At 39.3% G+C, this 26,443-nt stretch overlaps 1 protein-coding gene across 1 annotated transcript; it reads right to left on the reverse strand.

Annotated features, from left to right (window-relative positions):
- Window positions 1-8,825: 8,825 nt before the first annotated feature.
- PSMD7 (proteasome 26S subunit, non-ATPase 7) lies at window positions 8,826-17,237 on the reverse strand. The gene is made up of 7 exons (XM_006909818.2): window positions 17,023-17,237; window positions 14,847-14,938; window positions 13,915-14,007; window positions 13,206-13,303; window positions 12,552-12,632; window positions 10,555-10,646; window positions 8,826-9,817 (listed from the first exon to the last, which is right to left on the reverse strand). The coding sequence occupies exons 1-7, from the start codon at window positions 17,094-17,096 to the stop codon at window positions 9,379-9,381; spliced, it is 969 nt and encodes a 322-aa protein (XP_006909880.1). The 5' UTR covers window positions 17,097-17,237; the 3' UTR covers window positions 8,826-9,378.
- Window positions 17,238-26,443: the final 9,206 nt, after the last annotated feature.

Consider the following 26,443-nt stretch of genomic DNA (forward strand, 5'->3'; position numbering starts at 1 on the left):
TTTCAAAAAGGTTCTTGTTTTACTAGCCTTAGCAATGGACAGGATGCCTTGTCACCCTACTTGGTGACCCCTTTGTCCTCCCAGCACTCTGTTCCCTTTTCCATCTAACTCTGGGCATCTTGTCCTTATACACGATCAAAATTTTTAACATTTACTTTTTATTGTGTAACCATAATGAAATCTTCTGTGCTTTTTCTGAAAGTTTATTCTAAAAGCTGAAAAGCAACATTACTATGATTATATAAATACTGTCTACTCCAGAAGTAAATCGTATGAAGTTAGACAACTGTTTTTTTCTTGCACAGTTCTTTCTCCCTGGGGGCGGGGCGGGGGGGGGGTTCTAATTACCTCTTTTTGCTTTTACTATATCCTCAATTTTTTTTTCTTATTCTGAAGTGTTTCAAGTAAAACTAGATAGGCAGGGAGGGCCCCTACCCCTACATGCTGTAATAAGTTCCTCATGGAATTAGCCAAAGCTATAAAATTATTGTGGAAGTGAAGAACAGATACGACTCCCTTTGTCCCCCAAGGTCCCCAATGTGTCTCTAGGTGCCAGTAAGCCTTTATATAAGGTAGGACTTCACTGGTTCTGGAAAGCTCAGTTCTTGCTATCCCACTGCCCTTCTATATTGGGGCTTACCTCACCCTTCTAGAAAAACTTGCCCTAAAGATCTATATGCTTTCATTTAGAGAAATATTTATAAGCTCAGCATAAACAAGGCCCCAGCTTCATCTTGGGGAAGAAAAGTCAGTGCCCAAAGTTTTTACCTCAGCTCATTTCCCTATAGTCTACCCCATGAATTCAATTTAAAATACTCTTTTATCCAAGTCCCTCTGATTCTGAGGTTGGTTCAAGTACCACAGTCAAGCTCACTTTCCTGTAGTGCATGCTGCATGAGTCAAGCATCAATCAACTAACTCAGATTGGAGCATGTGACTTCTTTGGCACTTTCTATTATTTGTATCTTTTGAACATCATAATGGACTCAGGGCCCAACTCAACTCAGTTGGTCCCAGTGGCAGTAATCCTTGTTTTCTTTTTATGCTCATCACAATTTTAGCCTCTTTGATTCTGTTGTCACCCTTTTGGATATCTTTGATGGTCTACATGGTATTCTATTCTTAGTTTTAGTTCTCTTGCTCTGTAGAATCAACTTCTCCACCTAGGAGCTCTGGTTCTTTCTAGTATAAAATATTAGAAACCAATAAGGGTTCTGTTGAGATAGCACAGTGAATTCATGATTTATCAATTCCTCTGCTGCTAACGCATAATAACTTCACACAAAATATAAAAAGAGAAAAACAAAAGGCTGGTTCAAAAATGAGAAATAATTCCAAGGGTCAGAAAAAGAACAAAATTTAAAACATTGAGCAAGATTGCAGTTGTGGGTCTGCCAGTGATGGCTGGGAGTTCAGCTGCTATGGGGTGAGTGGTGTAAATATGCTCCAGTATAGATGGGTTGGGCACCATCCCACTGCTCCCTCCTGTTTCATGGAAGCAGGCCAACCAACACACAAAACAAAACTGTCATTGCTGAGCACCTGGCTATGGCTTTGAGAAAGGTGGAGGCCTAAGGCAGTAACTCATCAAGCCAACCCGTCTCACTGTTTCTGGTCTGGATCTGTGATATTCCTTGTGTCCTCCGGCCAGGGTCCTGTATAGGAACTTTTCACTGCCTCAGTTTTCATCCCTCCTCCTGCCTTCCTGCTGTCCCCAAGAGTCTCTCCAGCGTCGTGCTTATTTCTCATCTGCATTTCCGTCTGCAGCATCTTAGGTTAAGACTTCTGCTTGGTCGTTTACACTCCTCCACCTGCTTTCCACTTTTGAATACTTTGGTTAACACCCTTGTCCACTGCTGAATCCTCTCGTGTTCTCTTCGACCTTGTGGATCAAGACATTAATAATACTTTCTTGGCTGTCATTTTAGCTAGGCCAGAGACGGTGAAGAGATTGGTTAATCTGCTACCTCAGTTAACTTCCTTTCCTTTGATAGATGCCTAGGGGCAGAGGAAGGGACAGCTTGCAGCTCCTTCCAGTTAATTCTTGGCTGTGGTTCCCACTTTCCTCTTTCCAGAAATGTGTTGAATTCCCTTGTCTACCTCTCAGGTGCTACCTCTCAAATTGGGCCAAATGGGAAATCTTTTACATTCATTCACTGTCATTTTAATGGCATTTAGGAGGAAGAAAAGATAAATACTACACGTCAGAATTGAATTTTTGCCAGTCAGCCACGATTAAGCTCATTGCGCCTCACCTCTAAGAGCACTGACCCAGTTCCTTACTCAAGGTTTGCTTTGTTTTGTTTTGTTTTGTTTTGTTTTGTTATCTCCAAAGCAGTGGTGAAAATAGAAAGACCTATTTATAAATAAAAGGGATGTTTTACTTCTGCATTTTCTAACATTATCTTCATTCTAAGACATTAATTAGGCACTGAAATTCAAAAAGACACACTAGAGATTTATGGATTACCCTGGTGAATTCTTGTTGTTATCTGTGGGAGGCAGACTTCGCACATTGCCATCTCCCCACCCCTCCACCCCTACTCCATGACCACCTCTTGGTCTCATACCCTCCCGGTATAATCCCTTCCCTTTGAGTGGGGCTGGGTTAGTGATTTGATTCTAACCAATAGAATATGGAAAAGATGATAGGCTGTCACTTCTGTGATTAAATTTCAAAGGATTGTGACCTGCTTCTTGCTAGCTAACTCTCCATTGCCTTCTCGGTTTGTGTGCTTTGATGAAGTGAACTGCCATATTGGGGTGGGCCATGTGGTAAGGGACTGAGGGCAGCTTCCTGTCAACAGCCATCGAGACACTGAGGCCCTCAGTCTAATAGTCCATGAGTAACTGAATCCTGCCAACAACCACATGTGCTTGGAACCTTGAGATGACTGAAGCCCCGCTGACACCTTGATTGCTACCCATGAACATCCCTGATTGGAGGACCCAGCTAGGCTGTGCCAGATTCCTGACCCACCAAAACTGTGAGGCAATAATGTGTGTCGTTTTAAGTTGCTAAAGTTTATGGTAATTTGTTATGCAGTAAATAACTAATATACCAGCCTAGGTCAGATTAAATGTCCTTGGATTAGTGCCTCTTTCATGCCCTGGGTTCTGAATGTGGCCATGATTTTTAATAAATGAAGCACCATGGCATGAAGATTATCTGTAAATCAAAAAATCACTCTAACCAAGAATATAAGCAGGAAGGTACTAGTATCACTTTTGTTCCTTTTCTTAGAGAAAGAAAATACTGGGAAATGGGAGTCATTTCAGTCCTCCCCGCCAGCCCATGGCCTGACATCATTTGCCCAGCAGCATTGATGGTCTCAGAGGCCTTAGGTCTGGCCCAGCGTGTGACTATGGCACTCTGCCTTGAATGTCATTACTGCTTATCGGGGCCTCCAGCCAAACCCAGTTGGCAAGAGTCATGTCCAGTCTCTCAAGGACAATTTTGGGTCCATTTCCTATGTAATTGCAGGGTGAGCAGTAGAGTAGGTGGTGCCATTACAGCAAAAAATTAGCCTGAAGGATGGCCTTTGCAGCTCCAGGACTCCTGCTGAGGGTTGGATCAAGGGGGGCATCTCCCACCACAGTAGTGGCCTCCCTCATCAGTACCTGGGCTCTGGTGGGCCTTGAGTGTGGAAGTGTTCTTTCTTCTGGGAGAGGATTCTTTTTACTCTTGAACTTTTGGGTTTTATAGTAATGCTTGTTTGCCAACTCCTTGTGATTGGTTCACATTGATAAAAATATGGAGTATGTGGGGCAGGGAGAAGTAGCTCATGCATTAAACTTTGACTCTTATCCCATCTTGCTCTCCTTCAGGGGTACACACCCGGGGGGATCAGTTGTCTGCCACTGGGTAATGGAAACCCTTGGATAAGTATTTTTTTTTCAGCTTTAGTGAGACATAGGTAACATATAATGTCATATAAGTTTAAAGTGTACAATGTGACAATTTGATATATGGACATATTGAGAAATGATTGCCACAGTAAGGTTAATTAACACATCTATAACTTCACATGATTGCCATTTTGTTGTTGTTGCTGAGACATTTAAGGCTGTGTTGTGGTAAAACCATTTAAGATCTACTCTCTTAGCTGGTTTCAAGTTTACGATACAGTGTTGTTAACTATCGTCACCATGCCATGCCCTGAATAGATATGACAGAGAAGAATGTGGGAAAGTAGGATGGGGTGAAAGGTTTCATTTTAGATAGGGCTTTAGGGAAAGCATCTCTAAAAAGGTGTTCCGTCCTGAAAGATAAGGAGACAGTCAAGCAAAGAGCCACATCCAGGGTTGGGCCTATAAGGTATACTGGCCTGAATGCCAGAGAGACTGGCATATTCTAGAAACTTGTAGAAGGCTGGTGTGGCTGAGCACTGATGGAGGGTGAGTAGGACCTGTGAATGAGATTGGCAGGTTTGTGTGGTCCCAACGTGTCCCTCCTATATTGCCAGTGTGTCCATGGGAGAGGGACACCGGAGGGGTTTTCTTCTGCCTGAGCCTGCTCAGACCTCTTCATTTCCTAGGCCTAACCTCATGGCCCTCTCTCACAGAATAGGTGGGAAGTATAGTGTATCCAGGAACGAGCGGTGTGAAATGGGATTTGAGAAACATAGTATTACCTCTACCACGAGCAATTAAAAGTTATGAACTAATGGATCTATCCCAATGAAGATAGATCTTTACAACATGGTTTTAAATTAAAAAAGGCAGGATAGGAAGGAATGAGACCTAAGGGGAAATACATGTATAAATTAAAACATGTACATACCAATTTGCTGCATATTCTTCCAGGATCTATCTGTATCTATGAACATTTATTAAACCTATTTAAATGTCTACCAATTGTGCATATATGTGTGTAGGGGAAGGTTAGAATGATAGTGGAAGTCAGGATAAAGGGAAAAAAAAATCAAACAAGAGAGAGGCCCTAACAGTGATGATGATGACAGTAAGTCATGAACTGAGGTTCATCCTCCAGCCAAATGACTCTAGCTGAGGACAGAACATGGAAAAGTGAGAGAAGGTAAGCAGAAATTGCAGGTAGGTGACCCTAGCAACAGAAGATGAGATAGATGCATATTTGAATGTAGGCAGGGCAGTGAGAGTGCAAGAGGGCAGCTGTCACAGATGGTGCATGTAGTAGGACAAAGAGGTAGCTGATGTAGAGGCTGAAGGTAAGCAGGCGACCAGAGTGGGGTTTGTGTGTGAGAGGGGGGATAAGTGAGTCTTTATATGCTGAGGGATAGGAGGTAGGGATGAAGCCAGGGTTGTGAGGAAAGAAGGGATAATAGATGAACTAAGGATCCTCGTTGGTTATTTTGGTTAAAAGATTAGCCAAATTATATTGTTATTCATCAGACTTTAGCTGTGACATATAGAAAGAGGTCACAGATGGGTACTAAGCTACAGAGAAGGAAGATACTTTGTGGAGTGCAATAGACATGTATGTATGAGAAGAGATCTTGAGCTGGGAGAGGACTTCTTAAATATGATCTACAACGTGCTAACCATAAGGCAAAAGACTGATAAATTTGTCTACATCAAAATAAAGGTTCCCTAACTTCCGTGTGTGCAGGAACCACATGGAGGGCATCTTAAAAACACAGATGGCCAGAGATGCTAATGCAGTAGGCCAAACTATATAAATTTACAATGAAATAAATTTTAAAAGGTAATACTTACAGCACATGATAATCATTTTACATTTTACTATCATAAAATGCGTTCTTGAGGTTATTTTTACCTGTTATATTCATATTTAGATAATACGTGTGGTGCTGTGCTACTGTGCATCTCTTTCCAGCTCATGTTGGCATACTGAAATAAGCCATATGGGAGTATTTATACCAGGGAAATTGGGAAAGGCTACAAATCAGCACCCTTCTCCCTCTTCTTTGAAGAATTGATTTATACATATTTATCAGCACACGACTGAATTTGGTCTCTAAAGAAATCAGAAGTGGTTTCAGCAGTGAGGAAAATCAAAGCATGAGCTATCTGAAGGGCAGAGAAAACTTTGTATATGCATAGCCTAAGCATTTTTTAGTGTTGGCATAGTACAGCAAGGGTGGTGTGGCATCTTGACCCAATCTTTTTGCACCCCTTCACCCTCTAAATTCCTTCAAAACCTTGCCGGGATGGTTGTAGCCCAAAGCAGAAATGACAGGAAGCAACTTTGGGGAAGGTTCCCAATTCTCCCTTGAAATGGCAATCAAATATTTTCTCTTGCTGAGAGATGAGATTAGTCAATGGTGCCATCTAGTGTCGAAGAACAGATTGGCTCCATAGAGGAGTACTTAACGATTTCTCTTGATTTAGGCCCTGGAAACATATTAACTTTAATGTTTCTTCTTCCTTTCCTCTATTCTCTTTCCTCGCTTCCATGTTCCTACCTTCTGAGTCATTTTCTTTTTCCACCCACTCCCCCAACAAGAATAGCCATTTTTTTTTTGAAAGAACTCCATGTAGCTCCCAGGCAAAAATAAATAATGCCAAGAGTGGAATGACATAGATATGCAAATCAGTAGTTGCCTATAGTGTTTAATTTGAAGCAAATTTTTTTAGGGGAGTTGAAGAAATTGTTTCTTGTGGGTCACATAAATCAAATGTTCTCCGCCTTCCCAACATGCCTCATCTCCTTCCCATTTCCTGGGACAGGGGCATGTGAAGTAGGGTGTTGTAGTGCATATAACAAATACATTCTCAAGTCTAATTTTTGCTTTATAGATATTTTCGTAGAAAAAATGGTAGAAGTCCTGTTCATAACTTCCCAGTGAATGGGCTATTTCATTACTTTATGAAGACTTATGTTAAGTCATTTATTTGAAGCAAAAGTAATTATATATGTTTGAGTTCTCATAGCTGGAGAGTCCTCTAGAAATTGGAGGATTCTGGGATTGCTAATTCCTGCTACAAAGGTTTACTTTGCATGTAACACTTTGGAGAAGTAATATGGTAGCTTCTCAGTAAGAGTACTTCCCTTTTGTCTCTTTAGTGATTGATGGTCTGAGCAAAATTAAATAACATTTAACTAGTTGACTCAAAGTTGTTCCATTCTGATAGTTTCTATCTTTACATTAAGAACTAGCCTGTAAATTCAGGGATATTTCAGATGTTATCACACAAAACCACTAAGGAATAAATATCATACATCTCTGTAACATGTGTAGCAGGAACAGCCTGATTGCTGTAGCAAGTCATTCTGAAGTGTTTGGAAGTAGAAGTGAAGGTAATGTTACAACTATAGATACCAGATCCAGATTTGGGATCTTTTCCCAGGATACTTTTTCAGTGTTTTCAAAATAAAAGTAGTTTAGAAATCTCGAGACCACCAGGCTATACACATGCAAGGTTTCATTTTAGTTTGAGCGCCTAAGGTTTTAACAAGTTGACTGCTATTAGTATAAGCAAGACTTTATCAATAGCCTTTCAGTGCTCACCCTCTTATACAGGATGGCAGCAATTTTGCCTTAGAAAATGAGTCTAAATGACTCTAGAGGCTATAAACTATTTTTGTTTAAAGTAGGAATTGAGAATCCTATTAGGAAAATTCAATTTTGCCCACATGTGGATCAAACTATTAAATATAATAGGCCTGGGTGTATTTCCATGTTCTTAGATGCTCTATAAACATTTCAACTTAACAGTGACAAACTTAAAACCCTGTGGCATATTTTCATTAGACCCTGGAAAGCTTTTAAAAGTTCATATTGTACTAAAGATAGACCTGAATCCTGTGTGATCTCAAATTACCGCCTGACCCTTAGAAAGGGTCCACTACTTGGGATGACATTCTCATTTCCCCATCTAAAGCCTCAGAACCATTGCATCCTGGCTTTCCTAACTGTTCACTGGAGAAGTTAATGGTCCAGGTTTCCTTTTCTTATCAGTCTGTTGTAAACAAAGAAATCGAATTGCAAAACCTTCAATAACTTCTATGGTTTTAAATACATCTCAAGCTTTGAACTGTGCATTTCAAATTTCTTTTACTCAGATGCACCATCTGATTTTTGACTGCTGCAATAGACAAGTAAAACTTGGTTCTCTGTAGGTCTTCCATTACCATCCTTCTCTTAAAATGTTTCTTTTGAGATTCTTAATGAAACTTGAAATAAGCCTTGACGTGGGCATGCTTCTATTTCCGTAGAATAAAAGCTGTTAAACATCATAGTATTGACAAAGTTCCACTTACTAGCTCTTTGGCAGGTCTGTGGAATAGAAATGGCTACTTCTGTAACTTTGAAGCATTATAACATTATGAAGTAGTGTTTGAGATTGCATTTAGTTTTAGTGCTACTTTATTGTATTCTTAAATCTCTGGACCTTGATAACCCAGATGGTGCATTTAGAGAACTTTCACGAAATTCTAACTGCTCAAGAGAGAAAATTAATATCCAAGCGACTGCTGTTTTACCAAATAACTCAGCAGCTTATTTAATTTGTTCTGAAGGAGCCATGAGCACTTATTTTGGGGGAATTTCATTCCGTCCTCAGTAACATCCCCATCAACCTTGTAGTCTGATGTACTCAGACCTTCTGCAGTAGTAACTGAATGTGTCCCTTAGGAACAACTGCTTTAGAGACTTCACAGATGAGGATTCTGAGGCACAAATTAGGATCCAGGTCTTTCGAGCTCAGTTGAGAGTTCTCCTCACTATAGCAAGCTAAATTTTAAGGAATGAGACTCTTTCATAAAAGACTCCCAAGTCTAAGATAATCCTTTAAGGCAGCTTCAATTAAAGGCTGCATTGTCTGCTTCTGAATACAACAGATCCGCCACTCCCACAGTCAAGAACGACTAGAACACAGACTTAAAAACCAAGCCATTTAATTGTGTCTTTGAAGGTAAACAATACATGAAGCTGGATGCCAAGCCCTGAGAATGCCAGAGCTACGGGTTCAAAAGTCCCATGGTGCTGTATTCTCAACGTTGTTCAGAAGGGTCAGAACTTCAGTGTTCCGAGGCAGAGCACTTTTGGAATTCATGCATTCCATTTAGCAATTCTGCAAACTGCCAGAAACAGACCCTAAGAGTCTTGAGATGGAGAAAATTCAACTCCTGGTTTTACAGATAAAAGAACGAAGAGTACCAAAAATGTTATGTTTACTCTTCTTCACTTTTCTCACACAATCTGAAGCCTAAGCTGTCACATTCCCAACTCATAGCAGCCTAAACTGCAGTTTAGGTACGAGATCCATCCCTCTATCCATTTACGTCCACGTAATGCCATAGCAAGAGTGACCAGTGGCAGAGAGCTCTCATCAATGCAGCTTTTAACAAGCACTTAAAATGAAAAGAACCCTCTGGCGGCACACTGAGTTAGTTTATAAGATTTTAATTTACAAATTAAAAAGCAACATGTTTTATTTTTTCTCCTTTTTCTCTTCTTTCTTTACATCACTCTTTTCCTTATCTTTCTCTTTGTCATCTTTTCTATCCTTTTTGCTCTCTTCTTTTTCCTGCCCTTCTTTCTTCTCTGCATCCCGGTTGGCAATCTTGTTGTTGATGAGGTTGTGTAGGGCGACCACAGAACGGATCAGGGAGGCCAAATACACCACTACCATCTGGTCATTGGTCTTCAGGTAAAAAGCTTTGACAAATTCCTGCAGGCTCACGTCTGGCAGCAAGTTGAAGACGTCCTGTAGCTGGTAGATGATCTGGTGGTTGATGGGCAGCTTTCCTGTGGCCACCTTCTCCAAGTAGCTCCTGATATCCAGAAGCTTGGAGTTCAGTCCCTTCAAACCATGGACCTGGTTTGTGATCCGCTGAGAAAGAGTGCCCACGGTAGTGTCTTTGATGTCTCTGTAAGAATCCAGAAGGGCGGGCAGGAAAAAGCATCAGTGTACTTACTGTATCATTACTGTATCATCACACAGATTCTTACATTCTAAGGAAACACCCAGCTTTGCAGAGAGGGGCAAGTTTTCAAAAGAAAAAATATTACTTCTCTATTTTACAAAGATCTGAGTATAAATTGTCTTAATTTTGTTTTCACTGAGAGACATGTACTTCATTTTTCTCATCACAGGCATTTTTTTTTTAAAGCTAAAATGAAACTATTTTCACTTAAAATAAAAGCTCTCTCTTTCAACTTCCTTGTTCCTAAAAAAGGGTGGCATTTTCTCCACCTGCATCTATACGATATTGTGAGTCAGTAGTAACTTTTGAACTGGAAAGAATCTTATTGTTTGAGAAACACTATGACCCTTTTGAATGTAACAGGGTTATAAAAGCAGAGTACTTTCAACTGAAACCCATCCAAAGAAGTAGATTCTCTGCAGAAAACTGGCTAGCTACATTCACTGAAAAAGACATACAGTAGAAAAGGACATGCCTAAACTTCTTTTACATGTCTGTTCCTGTCACAGTCAGCGTTAGTTTGCAGACAAGGTATACTATTCACAAAGTCATAAAGCGTAACTCAACTTTAGAGGTGATCCAAGCTTAGAACCCAGGTCTCTATATTCCTGCTATTGATATCTTCCTACTCCGAGCAGCCTCTTGGACACTTATGACTCTGATGCCATCCTAAGTCTCACCGTAACAAGTGTTCGACTCCAACTTCCTCAGCTTCCTCTGCTCCAATTTCACTGGTCACATGCTCAAATGTTTTTGAAGTTGGCGTTCCATCCTGGAGAGGAAGCTTAACTGTAGTTATTTATTTATAAACAAACTGGAACATGTTCCTTTTCACACCTTGATTCTTCTGCTTTAAGTCTAATCACTTCATGGGTGCATTACTAGGTTTTCCAAGGCAAGGGGAGGGGGTAGGTTTAGTCTTCTCTTCTAGGCTAATTATCACAGTGGCCTTGCTCAGTGACAAGGTTTGCTGGGGCATCACTAGCTCACTTGTGAGGAAAATCTTGATATCCTCTCAATCCCACAGTGGGGACTGATTAGGAAGTCTTTATTAGGTTGACTTTTAAAGTACATAGTTCTTTCCAGGAAAGATAATATAAAGAATACCTGTATTTGAGACAAGCTCATGTCAGAAAATATAACTTTTAAGCATCCATTGTTCCTTGGATCAAATGACACCAGAGCACCAAAATGATGCAGTAAGAACAACTGGCTTTCCAGTGGTCGAATTTATCAAAGATCCATCTGGGGATGTGGTACACTGTATCACCTAGTGATTTCCTGATGAGACTCAGGAGAAACTTCTCAGATCTACTAACAGAAGAGGATGTACATCTCCCGTAAAGGCTGCAAAATGTTTGCGAGGCAGGACAGCGTATCAGTGAGACTATAGACTCTATAGCCAGACTGCCTGGGTTCAAAGTCTGGCTCTGCCATGTGTGTGATAAAGGAGCTACAGGATCTTGGGTAAGTCACTTAATTTCTACTAAGTGGTATAAACCTCAACTGTTATTATTTCATCCAGGGCAATGTGAATCCTGCCAATGCCACTTTCCTCTTGGCTTTGTAGGCTAGGATGGTCACAACCTATGACGATCTTGGGGGACTCATGGCACAATTTTTTTAAGTACTAATTTTTCCCTGGTTTCATCTTACAAATGATCCTTATGTCTCCTCTATCTGCTATTTCAAAATCTTGCTTAACTGGTGTATGTGTATACATGCATGCATGAGTGTAAGCAGCCTTGAATTCCTTTTAGAAAGACGCAGGGTAAAGATTAACTTAAAAACTGTATCAAAACTGTATCAAGACAGGGATGAAAGCCTTATGGCAACTAGACAATAAATTTAGATCTAAGCTCCCTGGTAGCAAGGCAAAAAGAGAAAACGAGGATAGAGTTCAGTGCGAGAAACATTTGCAGGGAGCTAACCTAAAATCTTTTTTCCAGATTTAAAAACCGAGTCTAAGGATAAATACTACATATATAAATCTTAATATAGACTTTATCCTCCAGGCTTTTGACTTTGGAAATTCAAGATCAAGCTATCTGCATACCCTAAGTGTAAATATTTTATGCTCCTATCCTAGAATCAGAGTTCAATTTCCCAGGAAATAGAGAAAAGCTATATTGTGGCAGCTCTTTATGTCTTTACCCAAAGCACAAGCTAATGAACCACAAAGCAGGTACTGGATGAGGTGAAGCTGAGTGTTCAGGTGTCAAAGCACACAGATGGGTCTTGCCATCTAGCTCCAGGCAGCTCTGACATACTTTATTTGAAAACCTATGCTCTAGTCTATAGGGACTGAAAATCCTCAAGGAGAAAGGAATATTGGCCCAGAGGGGGCCCAACAGTAGAAACTGCATAAAGACTAAGCTCACTAGGCTCTACATTTACTTTGTTATGAACATCCTTGGGCAATCGCTGGACTACTTTGGGCCTCAATTTCATTTGTAAAAGGGGACTTTTGAGTTTCACAATCCTCTATTTCTAAAATGTGGCGATTCAAATACTCCAAGGAAAAAACCATAATACCAAACTGTTAACAGAAATCAATAACCTTCTCTTTGTTATAAAGGATTTGCTGACTTGGGGGAGGGAAAAAAAACCCAAACCCCAAACAATTGCTCCATAAATAGCAAATTTAATTTCCTAGGCTCATAGCAAGATGACTTACATCATGGACTTCTTCCACTGAAATATATGCTTCTGTGGGCAGTCCCAGGTCCTTTGGCTTCACGTCAATGATGACTAATACCTGGCAGAAAAATACATCTAAGCAAACCACCTCATACTGAGCACATAAGGAATAACTGCAGCCATTCTTCTGATCATGAGTATTGAAGCAATTTCATTCATTCAATCAGACATGAGTAAGAATTTTCAGCAAAATGAGTTTACATTCAAATCTCATCATTTGCTATTCTTCACTCCCATTAATTAACAAGCTGAGGAGTAGCATAGTACAGTTATCAAGCACAAAGAAATTGGAATCAAGGCAGCCAACATTTTAATCCCAGCCTCAGCATCTACAAAACTTACTAACCACTTTAAACCTCAGTTTTCTTATTGTAAAGAGGTTAACAGCTCCATATAGTCATTGAGACGATTAAGGAAGACAACTTAGGTACCTGGCACTTGGCAGGTATTTACTGTTAATTATTTAATACAGTGGGTTATTGTGTAATACACAGAACATTACCAATTAACACAAGCTTACAAAGAAAAAGCAGTGAAATGATGTGTTACCCAAATCCTTCCTAGGATGCTCTTATTTGAGTTCACTGGCAAGGAATATCATTCAAGAGTTTTAAAGATAGAGTGTACTCACTGAGTTAGGGCAGTATCTTTTCATGAGTTCATTGATGGCGATGTCATTCTTGTGTAGTTTAGGGCCTGTGTGGTACCACCCAACTATTCTTTCTCTGGCTGGGAAGGAAAAGATTGGTGGGTTTGAAGTGTTATATGAAGATCTAAGTAAGTCCCTTAAACAGCGTAAGAACTCCAGTTGTTATGTTCTCTACTTTTTTCAAAATTCAAGACAGAAAAAAAGCAGCAAGACAAAACCAGAGACATCTACATCTCAGACTAGTTTAGGAGACCAGGCATACATGATAACCAGAAAATAATTCTAAGGCAATATATAAACAAATGTGATTTCATGGCATATAGATTACAACTGTGATTATTGCAGGAATAATCATTTCCAAAGTAATGTGGTTGCTGTAATGAAATGAAATGAAAATATGTGATGGAGAGAGATATTTATCCTGGTGGTACCAGAACTCTAGGGGCAGGTGAGTTTTGATAGTTTTTCACTTTTCTGCTCTCTCCCCCAAAACCTAGGTGGTCTTAAACTGCTATTCTAGTTTCTCATTTATTCTACTTTGTTCATCTACTACTACTAGTCTTACTTACTTAAGTCTAGCTAAGGAAAGGGTCCTTTAAATACTAAGAAACGGGAATACTTAAAAAAGAAAAATATCTCACACACACACACACGTATAAATGCCACAACACCTTAAAAAATCAAGACATACCATTGACCTTTTTAAACATTCCATACATGTTTTCCAAATAATCATGGTCTAAAAACCAGACAGAGTCATCTTTGTCATCTTCATCAAAAGGTACTAAAGAGAAAAAAAAAAAGTAAGATTTAGTTTAGAGTGTTAGAACTCTAGAGCACAGGTCACAACTGAAGACCCCTAGGCTAGATCTGATCCATGTAGGTGGTTTGTTCAACACAGTAATAAAATTATTTTTGAGTTGCTCTCATTAAAAACAGAGATTTCGCATAAAAATCCAGACTTCTAGCTTCTCTTGAAAAACCAGGAGACCTGCCAACAACTGGCTAGAGCCAGACAGAAGCCGTGCCTTTTAAAAAGGACACATGCCCTTCAGTTTGCTAAAAGCCCCATTACTTCCTCATGTTTGTTTGGCAAGTTACGTTACTATCTGGTCCTTTTAAACATTGGAGTTAGTGACCTCTAGTCCAGAGGTCATGCCAGCAATTATTTTGTTCTTATTTGTTGTTGCTTTAATGACAAAATACACTGATATTTTCTTATAAAGATTCATGAAACAATCAAGGAATATGTTCTCCAACTCCCCCTTGCTAACCCATAATTACAGTTAATAGTTTAGTGCATGGGTTTACAAACTACACTATTTTTATAAAGTTTTACTAGACTACAGCCACCCATTTGTCTACGTACTGTCTATAACTGCTTTCCCACTATAATGGCAGAGCTTGGCAGCTGCAATGGAGACTGTAAGGCCTGTAAGTTTAAATCATTCACCTCCAGTTTAGTGTGTAGCCTCTAGCCTCCCTTTTTATACCACAGCAATTCTTAATTAGAATCCTTGGTTATAGTAAAAAATGGAAACCACAAAAAGTTTTTCTTTTTTTAATTTTAAAGTTAACTGAGATTTTAACCATGCTCAGAAAAATGTAAAATTGGTCTTTTACCTGCAAAACTATTGGATACATCGAGTACTTTCTTTTGCCATGATCCCAAAAGCACACCAACAACACGCTTCTGGTTTCCAACCTTGCCTATTCTGAATGAGAAAGCAGAAAGTCAATCTGATAGGCACACAGAAATGTGCCAACAATTAGATACTCAACAGGAAATATTAATGGTACAGATACAATTGAGTTTACCTGGGAACTAATCTCACTAAACAAATGTAATAGAGTTAGGTTAGTCCTTAATATTAAATTCTAATAAATATGAGTAATTCACGAACTTTCTACACTGGCAGTTTTTACTTACTGTTAACTGCAAAGTAATACAACCTTGGAGAAATCTCAAACTTAACAGAAATTTAAAAGAGAGAAAATGAAAACTCTCCTGATCATAAGAGTTTTAAAATGTTACTTGGTATTTGAAAAAAACATTCATGTTACCACCTTTATTTTTTTCTCTGCAGCTTACTTTTCTTCTTTAAACTTTCCCCATCTTCTTGATCTTTGAATCTTTTCTGGGATAAAGATGCTAAAGTAGAACCAGTTTTATGGTCCAGCTTGATACTGTTCTTTGGCACATCTATTCCACATCAACAAGCCCCACTAGATGTAATACTTCTTTGAACCAGCTAGGGGCTCAAAAAGTGATTCTGATTAAGAGGCATGTGTGTCATCTGTGGTCTCTCAATTAAAAAGAAGTCAAAAGTGAGCTGGTGACTAATCACATTGAGAGTGGGACTGAATCAGTGAGATTTTTCTTCAGAATTTCTATTTCCATATCAAACCTCAGTGATTTTGTACTAAGGAGCTATGAGTGTAGCAAGTGAGACACAGACACAATACAAGTCTATGTTCAAAGGAAATACAAAAGCCACTGTGAAATGAATTAAGATTCCAATTTCTTAAGAGTCACTGGCTTCACATTGGTTTAACTGAATTATTTATCTAAACATATGATTTGGCAAATTTATAAATGCTTACTCAATTTGTGGTTTGGGTCAAACAAACTTAAGGATTCTGTATTCCTGGTGGTTCTTTTTTGGAAGTCTTAGGCACTGAGTTTCCACACATCAAAGTAAACTTCCACACTTACTTTTCTTTTGGTTTACAAAAAACCATTTGCCTTTTATAAAACCCTACATTTGTTATCTGACACAACAGCCAGCAGTGTGTGCCTGCACTATGCCCTTAACAAGTGTTTGCTGAGTTTGCTGAATAGAACTGAAATGATGCGTGCCTTATTAGCATCCCCAGTATCCTATGGGAAAAAAACAGTAATTACTGTACAGCGGGAAAGTCTACCTACATATCCTGGTAGACTAAAGGTCTTACAAAGCAATGGAACTAAACTGGGGACCCTAGACCTTTTAGTAATTTCAAATTTGTTTTTGGCGCTCTGGTTGAAGCAGTTGTACAAAGCAAGATGCAAGAGAATGAATGAGCACTTAAAAACTATGACCCTACAGCAGATGCTCCCAACCGGGTCTTTATATTTGCCAATTCAAGTAATTAGCTTGTAAAATCTATGAACACGTGTAACAGGTCCAGCAGGATGAACAGCTTGAAAAGAAGCAAGGGGAGGCGGAATAACCATCTGTGGATGTTTTCTTATCTAATTCTTTTATGCCAAAGTCTATAACTGATTTCACTTTTAAGAGAAAAACTTGACACCTCATCTGCTTTTTAATTTATCGTTAAGCCAAATTCCAGCTTAGAAACTTTCACAAGTTAAAACCACAGCTCTTCCAGGGAGCCCTTTAGGGCGCTGAGACCAGAATTTCAGTCACGGCTTTTAGATGCACAAAAGCGCCAGCTTGAAGAGCTTTCCTAGGAAACACTGAGTCTTTCAAGGTGAAAAGGGGCAGAAAAAGTGACAGATAGGCACGAGGCCTGGGGGACCATAGATAACTGAAGGCTGACCCCCATAATCTGGCAGCGTACAGACTTGGATAAAAGAAACGAGCAGACCAGCACCCAGAGTGCCGGCTAGAGCCAGGGTACGATGCTGGGTGACTCGAGCTTCCTAGAATCGCGGATGGTCTGGAGCCCTCGGCAAGGTAGAGCCGCCCTCCGCCCATCAGTGCTCCAGCGGCCGCTGCGCCTTCCCCAGAGTGCCCGTGACTCAGCAGCGACGGTGCCGCCAGCCACACTAGGCCGCCCCGCGCCGCCCGCTCACCGGTTGAAATGATCCACCACACTGAGCAGCACCAGGGGGTGGACCACCACCTTCTGCACCGCCAGCTCCGGCATCGCGAGACACCCCACCCGCTAGGGTCCGCTTCCTGCGACCCGCAAACACAAGTGGCCCCAGCGGCAAGGACTCTTGCAGATCCTCCAGGCCCAGCTCCACCTCTTCCGGCTCGACCGCCGCCGCGCGGCCCCCTGCTTCCGCTCCCAGAATGCCGCGCGCGTAGTTCCCGGGCTGTCGCTCCTGCCGCCAGGCTGAGGAGGGGAAGTGCCGGAGGAAGGCGGGACATGCTTTAGGTGACTGGCTACGAGTTTCCCTGGTCTTGAAAGCTAAAGGGACACTGAAGACTGATAAAGGTTGACTTCTTGGTATTTGGCGTGCACCGTTCTCTGCAGCGGCGTTTCGCCTCGGTGCCCTCTCAGCTCCCTCTCAGCTCCCTCGCCCCTTATCTGAAGACTAGGAAAAAATACAAAGAAAAAATATAAATAGTAGTAACTAATATTTCCACTGTCCAGGAAAATGTTCACTTTCGCTTAAATTCAAAATCCTCCATAACTTCTTTGAGGAACTAACTTTAAATCTCTAGCATTAGTGCGCGCCTTTATAGTAGATTTGGTAACATCTCATTTTACTGTAGGGGAATTTCCCCTTAGTCTTTACTATGGACATTTTTGCAGATAACCTGTTTTTATACTTTTCCACTTGTTTTTATATTACCATTTAGGGCTAGCTAGAAGAGCGCAGTTTGTGCCTAGAGTCAGACCATTCAGGATGCTTTTCACAGACACTTAGGGTTGGGGAAAAGGTGGAAGGCAATAAATATGTTTTGATATTTAGCTAGGAAAGAAAAAAGCTGAATGGAGAAACGTAGGAGTCAAGGACTTAAGTTTATTTTCAGAAGGAGGCAAATTACTTAAAATCCATACAAATTTATATTTGTCTAATTTTAAGTTGCTGTGTCTCTAAACAAAATACTTAAACTTGAATTATTCACTTCTTATTTTCCTGTCTTTAAACACATCTTACCTTTCCGATATTACCAGAGGATCTGACCCCTCTGAAGAATGGCCAGAGAAATTTTTTTTTTTTTTTTACACCTACAGCACCTAGTCTCCTTAGGTGGTCTCCCATCCAAGTGCTAACCAGGCCTGACCCTCCTTTGCTTCTGAGATCTGACGGGATGGGGCATGTTCAGAGTAGCATTAGACTGAGAATTTTGCATTGAATCGTATATAGCCTGCTTCCCCGTGTTGCCCTATTTTTTTTTTTTTTTTATGGAATTGAGTTGAAGTCGTGCTTGGTATTGTAGCCACTACTAGAGGTTGAGTTCATTCAGAGGAATGCAGAAGGAGATATGAGAAATCCCTTTCTTTAGTTCTTTGAATTCGGGACTTAACTTTGAAGGACTTGATGAGAGCTTAAGGGTAGTACATTTTCCTTTCCTTATTTTTTTCCTTTTTTTTTCATGTTAAATTCTTTTCTCATGGGTGGCTCCAGAGTGTTGTGGTTAGCATGTCAGCTTTACACACAAAGGTCCTTGGTTCGCGTCCCAAGTGGAGCCATGGACCATATTCTGAGTGTGCCAGGCCCTGGGTGCGCCAGGCCCCCCCAAGTGCACGTCGAGAGCGTGTGGGAGGAGATGCCCCGCAGAGATCCAGTTCTTAAGGGGAAACGGCAACATCCATAGGTCAAGGTTGGAAGTGGGTGGATGGGGGGAATTAAAGAGGGGGAAAGAAATTCTTTCCTCAGATTTATTGAGATGTAATTGACATATATCATTGTGAAGTTTAAGGTGTACACATGATAAATTGATACACATTTATATTGTGAAATGATTACCACAGTAAGGTTAGTTAACACTTCTATCAGTTAACATAATTGCCATTTCTTTTTGTGGTGAGAACATTTAAGATCTACTCGCTTATCAACTTTCATGTATATAATACAATATTGTTAACTTCAGTCACCATATTGTATATTAGAGCCCCAGCTTACAACTGGAAGCTTTTACTTTTTGACCATCGCCCTGTTCCCCCCACCCCCAGCCTCTGGCAACCACTGTTATGTTTTCATGAGTTTGACAATTTTTTTTTGATTCCATATATAAGTGAGATCATGCAGTATTTGTATCTTTCTGCCTCATTTATTTCACTTAGCATAATGCCTTCAAGGTTCATCTATGTTGTCACAAATGGTAGAGTTTCTTTCTTTTTATGACATTATTTCACTATATATGTATATTGAATTATATATCACATTTTCTGTTTATTTCTCAGGGGCCATATAGGTTGTATACATGTCTTGGGCATTGCGAATATTGTTACAATGAACATGAGGGGGTGCAGACATCTCTTTGAGATGCTGATTTCATTTCCTTTGGCTATATACCCAGAAGAAGAGTTGCTGGATCATATGGTAGTTCTATTTTTAGTTTTTTTGAGGAATCTTCATGCCTTTTCCCATAGTGGCTGTACCCATTTATTCCCATCAGCAGTGCACAAGGGTTCCCTTTTCTCCACATCCTTGCCAACACTTGTTATATCTTTGATACTAGCCATCCTAACAGGTGTGAGGTAATATATCATTGTGGTTTCAATTTGTATTTCCTTGCTGATTAGTGATGTTGAGCATTTTTTCATGTACCTGTTGGCCATTTTTATGTCTTCTTTGGAAAAACATTCTGGTCCGCTGCCCATTTTTTAATTAGATTTTTTTTTTTTGCTGTTGAGTTGTATGAATTCTTTATATATTTTGGATATTACATCCTGATTAGATACATGGTTAGCAGTTTTTTTTCTCCCATTATATAGTTTGTATTTTCATTTCGTCGGTCATTTATTTTGCTGTGCAGAAACTAATTTGAGGTAGTCACACTTGTTTGTGTTTTACTTTTGTTGCTTACACTTCTGGTGTCATATACAAAAAATTGTTGCCAAGACCAATGTAAAGGAGTTATTTCCCCTATATTTTCATCTAGGAGTTTTACAGTTTCAGGTCTAACATTAAACTCTTTAATCCTATTCAAGTTAATTTTTGTGTGATGTAAGATAAGGGTCCAATTTCTTTTGTTTACATGTGGCTGTCCAGTATTCCCAACACCATTTATTGAATATTCTTGGCTCTCTTCTCAAATATTAGTTGACCATGTATGTGTGGGTTTATTTTTGGTCTCTGTATTCTGTTCCATTGGTCTGTGTGTCTGTTTTTATGCCAGCACTCTGCTATTTTGATTACTGTGGCTTTGTAATAAAGTTTGAAATCAAGAAGTTTGATGCCTCCAGCATTGATGATCTTGCTTAAGAATGCTTTGGCTATTTTGGGTCTTTGTGGTTCTACACAGGTTTTAGGATTTTTTTTTTCTATTTCTGTTGACATCGCCATTTTTTTCTATTTCTATTGAAATTGCCATTTATAGAGATTGCATTGAATCTATAGATGGCTTTGGGTAGTGTGGACATTTTAACAATATTCTTCCAATCCATGAATATGGAATATCTTTTCATTTATTTGTCTTCTTCAGTCTCTTTAATCAGTGTTTTATAATTTTTAGTGTAAGATCTTTCACCTCCTTGGCTGTTTATTTCTAAGTATTTTATTGTTTTTGATGCTGTTATAAATAAGATTATTTTCTTTATTTCTTTTTCAGATATTTCCTTGTTGGCATATAGAAACACAACTGAATTTGTATCCTGGAACTTTACTGAATTTGTTTATTCCAACAGTTTTTTAGTAGAGCCTTTAGGATTTTCTATATATAAGATCATGTCATTGGCAAACAGAATTTACTTCTTCCTTTCTGATTTGCATGCCTTTTATTTTATTTTATTTTTTTTTGTTACCTAATTGTTGTGGCTAAGACTTCCAGTCTTATGTTGAGTAACAGTGGTAAGAATGACCACCCATGTCTTGTTCCTGGTCTTGGAGGGAAAGCTTTCAACTTTTTACTACTGAGTATGAGATTATCTGTGGGCTTGTCATGTATAGCTTTTATTCTGTTGAGGTATGTTCCTTCTATACCTAACTTATTGAGAGTCGTAAACATCAAATGATGTTGAATTTTATCAAGTACTTTTTCTGCATGCATTAAGGTGATCATATGGTTTTAATCATTCATTAATGTGGTGTATCACATTTATTGATTTGTGTATGTTGAACTTATCCATGGTATAAGTTCAGCCAGGTATAAATCCTGTTTGGTATGATGGATGTGATTTTTTTAATATGCTGATGAATTTGTTTCGCTGGTATTTCGTTGACGATTTTTGTATCTATATTTGTCAAGGATATTAATCTGTAGTTTTCTCGTAGTACCCTTATCTGGCTTTGGTATCAGGCTAATGCTGGCCTCATAAAATGAGTTTGGGAATGTTCCCTCCTCTTCAGTTTTTTTGAAGAGTTTGAGAAAATTTGGTGTTAATTCTTCTTTTAATGTTTGGTAGAATTCACTAGTGAAACCACCTGGTCCTGGGCTTTTCTTTGTTGGGAGGTTTTCGATTACTGCTTTGCTCTTCTTACATGTTAGTAGTCTGTTCAGATTTTCTATTTCTTCATGATTCAGTCTTGCTATGTTGTATGTTTATGGGAATTTATCAATTTATTATAGGTTATCCAATTTGTTGGTATGTAGTTAGTTGTTCATGGTAATCTCTAATGACGCTTTTTATTTCTCTAGTATCAGTTGCAATGTCTCCTCTTTAATTTCTTATGTTATTTATTGAGTCTTCTCTCTTTTTTCTTAGTTTAGCTAAAGATTTGTCAATTTTGTATATCTCTTCAGAAAACAGCTCTTAGTTTCATTGATCTTTTCTATTTTTCTGGTTTCTATTTCATTTATATCTGCTCTGATCTGTTTTTATTGTTTTTTCTTCCTTTTGCTAACTTTGGGCTTAGTTCTTCTCTTTCTAGATTCTTGAGGTATAAAACTAGGTTGCTTATTGAAATTTTTCTTTTTTTCTTAATGTAGGCATTTATCACTATAATCTTCCTTTTTAGAACTGCATCTCATAAGTTTTGGTATGTTGTGTTTTCATTTTCACTTATCTCAAAATATTTTTTGATTTCCCTTTTGATTTATTCTTCGAACCATCGTTTGTTCAGGAGTATGTTGTTTAATTTCCAGTGTTTGCAAATATTCCAGTTTTCCTCTTGTTCTTGATTTCTGGTTTTATGCTATTGTAGTTGGAAGAGATACTCGATATGCTTTCACTCTTATATTTGCTGAGGCTTGCTTTGTAACCTAAGATATGATCTATGTACACTTGAGAGTGTGTTCTACTGCTGTTGGATGTGGTGTTCTGTATGTGTGTGTTAGGTCCATTTAATCTAAAGTATAATTCAAGTCCAGTGGGGCCCCAGGAACTATCTGGGGTCATAGGAGCCAGCCAAAGGTAGGGTGGGTCGGGAGCCTGGATTTGCGGGAGTTGGCCTGTCCCTGGTGCTGGAGCTTGTGGTGAAGTTGGGTGCTCGATTCACTTCTCTTCCCCAGCAAGGAGGGTGTTTCTCCCCTGCCGAGCTGCCTAGGCTTGAGGGAAGGGTGACAGGAGTAATGTGAAACTCTTTCCTATCTTCTTTAATGCATCTTTTCTTCTGTCTCTACTCTACCCACATGCTATAATTTCTTACCTGAAATTCTTACCTCTTGTGAAGGTATTTTTGTGTGTAGATAGTTGTTCAAATTGATATTTCTGGAAAGATATGAGTGCTAGAAATTCCTATATTGCCATCTTGCCCACATAACTCCCACCAATTTATCTTTGTCTTTTAATTTCAGGAGATAGCCCCAACAGACCCTAGTATCTTAAAAGAGTTCTTATTTGTGTTAAGTCCAGAACATGGAATAATGATCCTGGAAGCATGGAAGCAAATCCTTTGAACTTTGCAGCCTCTATTTATCACCTTATTAGATTTGGAAGAAAGAAATATAGCAAATATGTCACTTTCAGCCTAAGCTGTATTTATTGTTGGGCTTCAGACATTCCTGGGAATGTCTGGCAAACCAGGGTAGGCCCACCAGAACTCAACTTGCATGAGTCACTAAGAAACCCAGAATGGAATTCATCTTAAGAGAAGAGTCAGACCAATTTGACCCAGAAACAAAGCCTCAATCTTTGGAGAGAGAACAGTGATTATTGAGATAGTATGAATCTGCCACTCAGATTTGGCTCAGTTCAGCCCATCATGAAATTATATCAGAGTTTAGAGAGCTATGTTGGATAACTTATATGAAAAAATTGAAAGAGCTGTTTAATAAATCTTCGTGAGACATTCCAGCACAAGTAGTAGCACTGCTTATAGTATTTCTCTAATAGAGTGTATCCCCAAAACATGGAAGAAGCCTTCTTATTTACTTTGCAATTTTGGTCCCATGAGGCATCAGTACTTGAGTGATGGTGATGGCAGGAGACTGGAGTCTAGGAATTGATGGTGTTTAGCAGTGTCAGCAGGCCTGAGGGATGTAGAGACATTTATCAGACAGGGACCAGAGCAGGAAAAATAAAATACCCCAGATTCACCATTGTATGCATGTAAAACATCCCTGGAGTGGGAGAAACTTAGTAAAGTCCTGGAGTTCTGTGATAACAAGGAGAATGCAATTGCTGATGAAATATTGATTATATGTGTATATAGGATGGTATTAGGTATTCAACAAAGACTACCTAAAAATAATTCCCTGCCTATTACAAATTACATATATAGCTCAAGGCCTCTGTTGTTCATTAAAAAATTATTTTTTTAGGAGGAGTTCTTTAATTTCTCTATCATCTCATAATAAAAGTAAGAAAATAATTTCAAAATTCTAGTACTTTATTAATCAAAGCTGACGGCATACAAGAAAACATTGGAATGAAAAAGTAAGATTTTTAGAAGTAATGTATACAAAGGAAAAAAGCATTGTAAAGGTATATATGTGTATATCCATGCATTGGACTGTGATTATGTTATACTGAACTCGTCTGTCTGTTCTGATGGAGGCTGTTATGTACATATGCAATGGAGGTAGTCTTGGAAAATTATTAATGTCCTTTCTGTCCTTTGGGTTTCCCATATAAAACATTTGCTGTAGTTCGTGGGGAGAGTGTGGCTCAAGAAGAAGTAAGTCAGATAAATAGGTAATATTTAGCTTCTGAAATGCAAAATTGGGTTATTCAATAAACTAATACCTCTGCAAATTAGGACATCTGGAGAGAGAATTTTCTAAATCTTTTTATGCTCCTTGTTTTCATCCTAGCTTAGATGTTCGTAGGGTCCTCCTATAGTTTAAGGAAATGACTCGCTCCCCACTAAGGCTTAGCAAGAATCAGGAAGAATGAAATTACGTAAGGGAGGTAAAAGAAAACACTTCTTTTCCTTCCAAAAGAAATGAGAGACGACAAGGAAGGTGGTCAAATGTGACCACCTTGGGCTTTCCCTCATTGTCTCAGAGAGTAGAAGGTATGTTTTAAGAGTAAGGGCACTATAAGGCAGGGAGGAGTTCCTGTTTGTGCCTTGTTTGGGACCTAGGAAGATCTTAGATTGTCCTGCATCTACCTGTATATAGCACAGTGAGGGAAGTGGAAAGAGGGTTTTCAGGTTTGGCTGCCTGAGCTACCATGATTCTGGTGTGTGGCCTAGCAAGAAGGGATGGCCACAATGGGAGTAGATGTCTGCTCTGCCCTGAATCCCACAGCACCGGATGCCTTAGCTGGCCTTCACCACAGTTACAGGTATACAGAGGTGCTGAAGTAAGGGCAACTGGCCTGGAGCCCTCCCAGAGCAGTTGAACCACAGGAAAAGGTCCCAGGTACACCAGCTATGGAATGGACTTTGGAGGCTAGCAAGACCCTTAACAACCAGGCTATAAGAGACATTGTATCAGAGATCAACAGACTGGCCAGTGTACATCCAGTGACCAGCATGAAGACTAGGCCCCATTCCTCGTTGCCACTAGGTCATGTACACGTGACACTTCTCTCCCCATATACCAGCAGTCGTCCTTAGAGAAAGAAGGGCGGATAAAGAGAACACCAGCTAAGAGATGGAAACTATTCTAAAGGGATTGTTTAAGCCAGTTTGGACATTTAATTTTTAAAAAGTTATTTTTCCCTTGTTAATCAGCATGTGGAAGCTTCTGAAGGAAGGTTAGTTATAGACTAAAATAAAAGTACAGGTTCCCTGCATATTTGATTGGCAAATTAAATGTGAGTTAAGTTTGTGACCCCAGTGTCAGTAGGTACTATAATCCTCAAAACCTGAACATTCTTTTCCTTATTGAAGGCAGTATGTGGAAACTAGGTGTAACATATCATGAGTGAGAGGGAGAAAATTCTGATTTCCATGGAAACCTTAGGTGAGCCACCCTGGGTTAAGAATTTTGTATGGATTTTCTACAGTCATGTATACTCTGGCTGAGGATGATAAGCAGTTTACTAAAACACCTTAAGCCTAAAATTTTTATGAATTCCAGATCAGGATAGACTTTTGACTACATGATCTCTCTACTGGATGTTCTATGTTCCATAAGCCTCTCAAGTTGAGCAGGATAGAATTGAACTTGCCATTTTTCTTCCCAGATTTGCTTCTTTTGTAGGAGCTTAGCAGATGCCCTCACCATCCATGTGGCTTAGTCAGGAACTTGGATGTCATTCTAGATTTTCCATTTATTTTTCACAGAAATCTAATTGGTTAGTCATTCTTGCAAATGGCTTGAGACTCGTCACTTTCTGGCATCTCCCTGCTCTTCTGACTTCTTTACACAGCACTTAAACACCAAACAGAGTGGTAATTTCTCTGTTCTGTCATGCTCACTCATGCTTTGGTGCCTTTGCATATGTTTTCTCTGCTTGCAATGTCCTTCCCTATGTTGTATGCTTATAGAACCCCTAAGTCATCTTTTGAATCTTACTTAGTTCAGGAAGCTTTGTAAAGACTTTGTCTCCCAGGACAGTTAGATTTAAGCATTTGGCAGGCAGATGCTCTGTTTTTGTACTTAACGGTACTATTCGATACCTGTTTATTTTCAGGCTCCCACAGTAGAACAAGTGGCCCTAGAGAGTAGGGATTTTGTACTATTCATCTTTGTGTCTCAAAGCAGGCTAGTGCCAGACATTTAATAACATCCGATAATAAACACTTGTTCAATGAGTAAAATTCTAAAAGCTATCCTTTTAGAAACTTCTAATAATTTTGTGTTTTACTTTTGACTTTTTCCGGAAGATAGGTAAATTAGCATTTGTATTGCTAAGCGATCTCATGCAAACTGGACTGACCTTTCAGTTGATTCTGAATGTTTTTAATGTTTTCCTACTTTTGAGTAAGCCTATATATGTAAATATGGGCAAGTTTGCAAATGTGGCCCTCAATTTGTCTACTACCCTCTGCTTACAGTTTAACCTCTTCAAGAGTGGGGTTTGTTTAGCTATATAATGCACAG

The sequence above is a fragment of the Pteropus alecto genome, unplaced genomic scaffold (assembly GCF_000325575.1).
Source record: "Pteropus alecto unplaced genomic scaffold, ASM32557v1 scaffold42, whole genome shotgun sequence".
Taxonomy (NCBI): domain Eukaryota; kingdom Metazoa; phylum Chordata; class Mammalia; order Chiroptera; family Pteropodidae; genus Pteropus; species Pteropus alecto.

What these genes read in the sequence shown, in the direction of transcription:
- PSMD7 (XM_006909818.2), bottom strand. Translation starts at nt 17,096, where the DNA reads ATGCCGGAGCTGGCGGTGCAGAAGGTGGTGGTCCACCCCCTGGTGCTG. An exon ending in GTGGTGGATCATTTCAACCG is followed by an intron (nt 14,939 to 17,022) that starts GTGAGCGGGCGG and finishes TTTCTCATTCAG; the next exon opens with AATAGGCAAGGTTGGAAACC. An exon ending in CAGTGGAAGAAGTCCATGAT is followed by an intron (nt 10,647 to 12,551) that starts GTAAGTCATCTT and finishes CTTCCTCTCCAG; the next exon opens with GATGGAACGCCAACTTCAAA.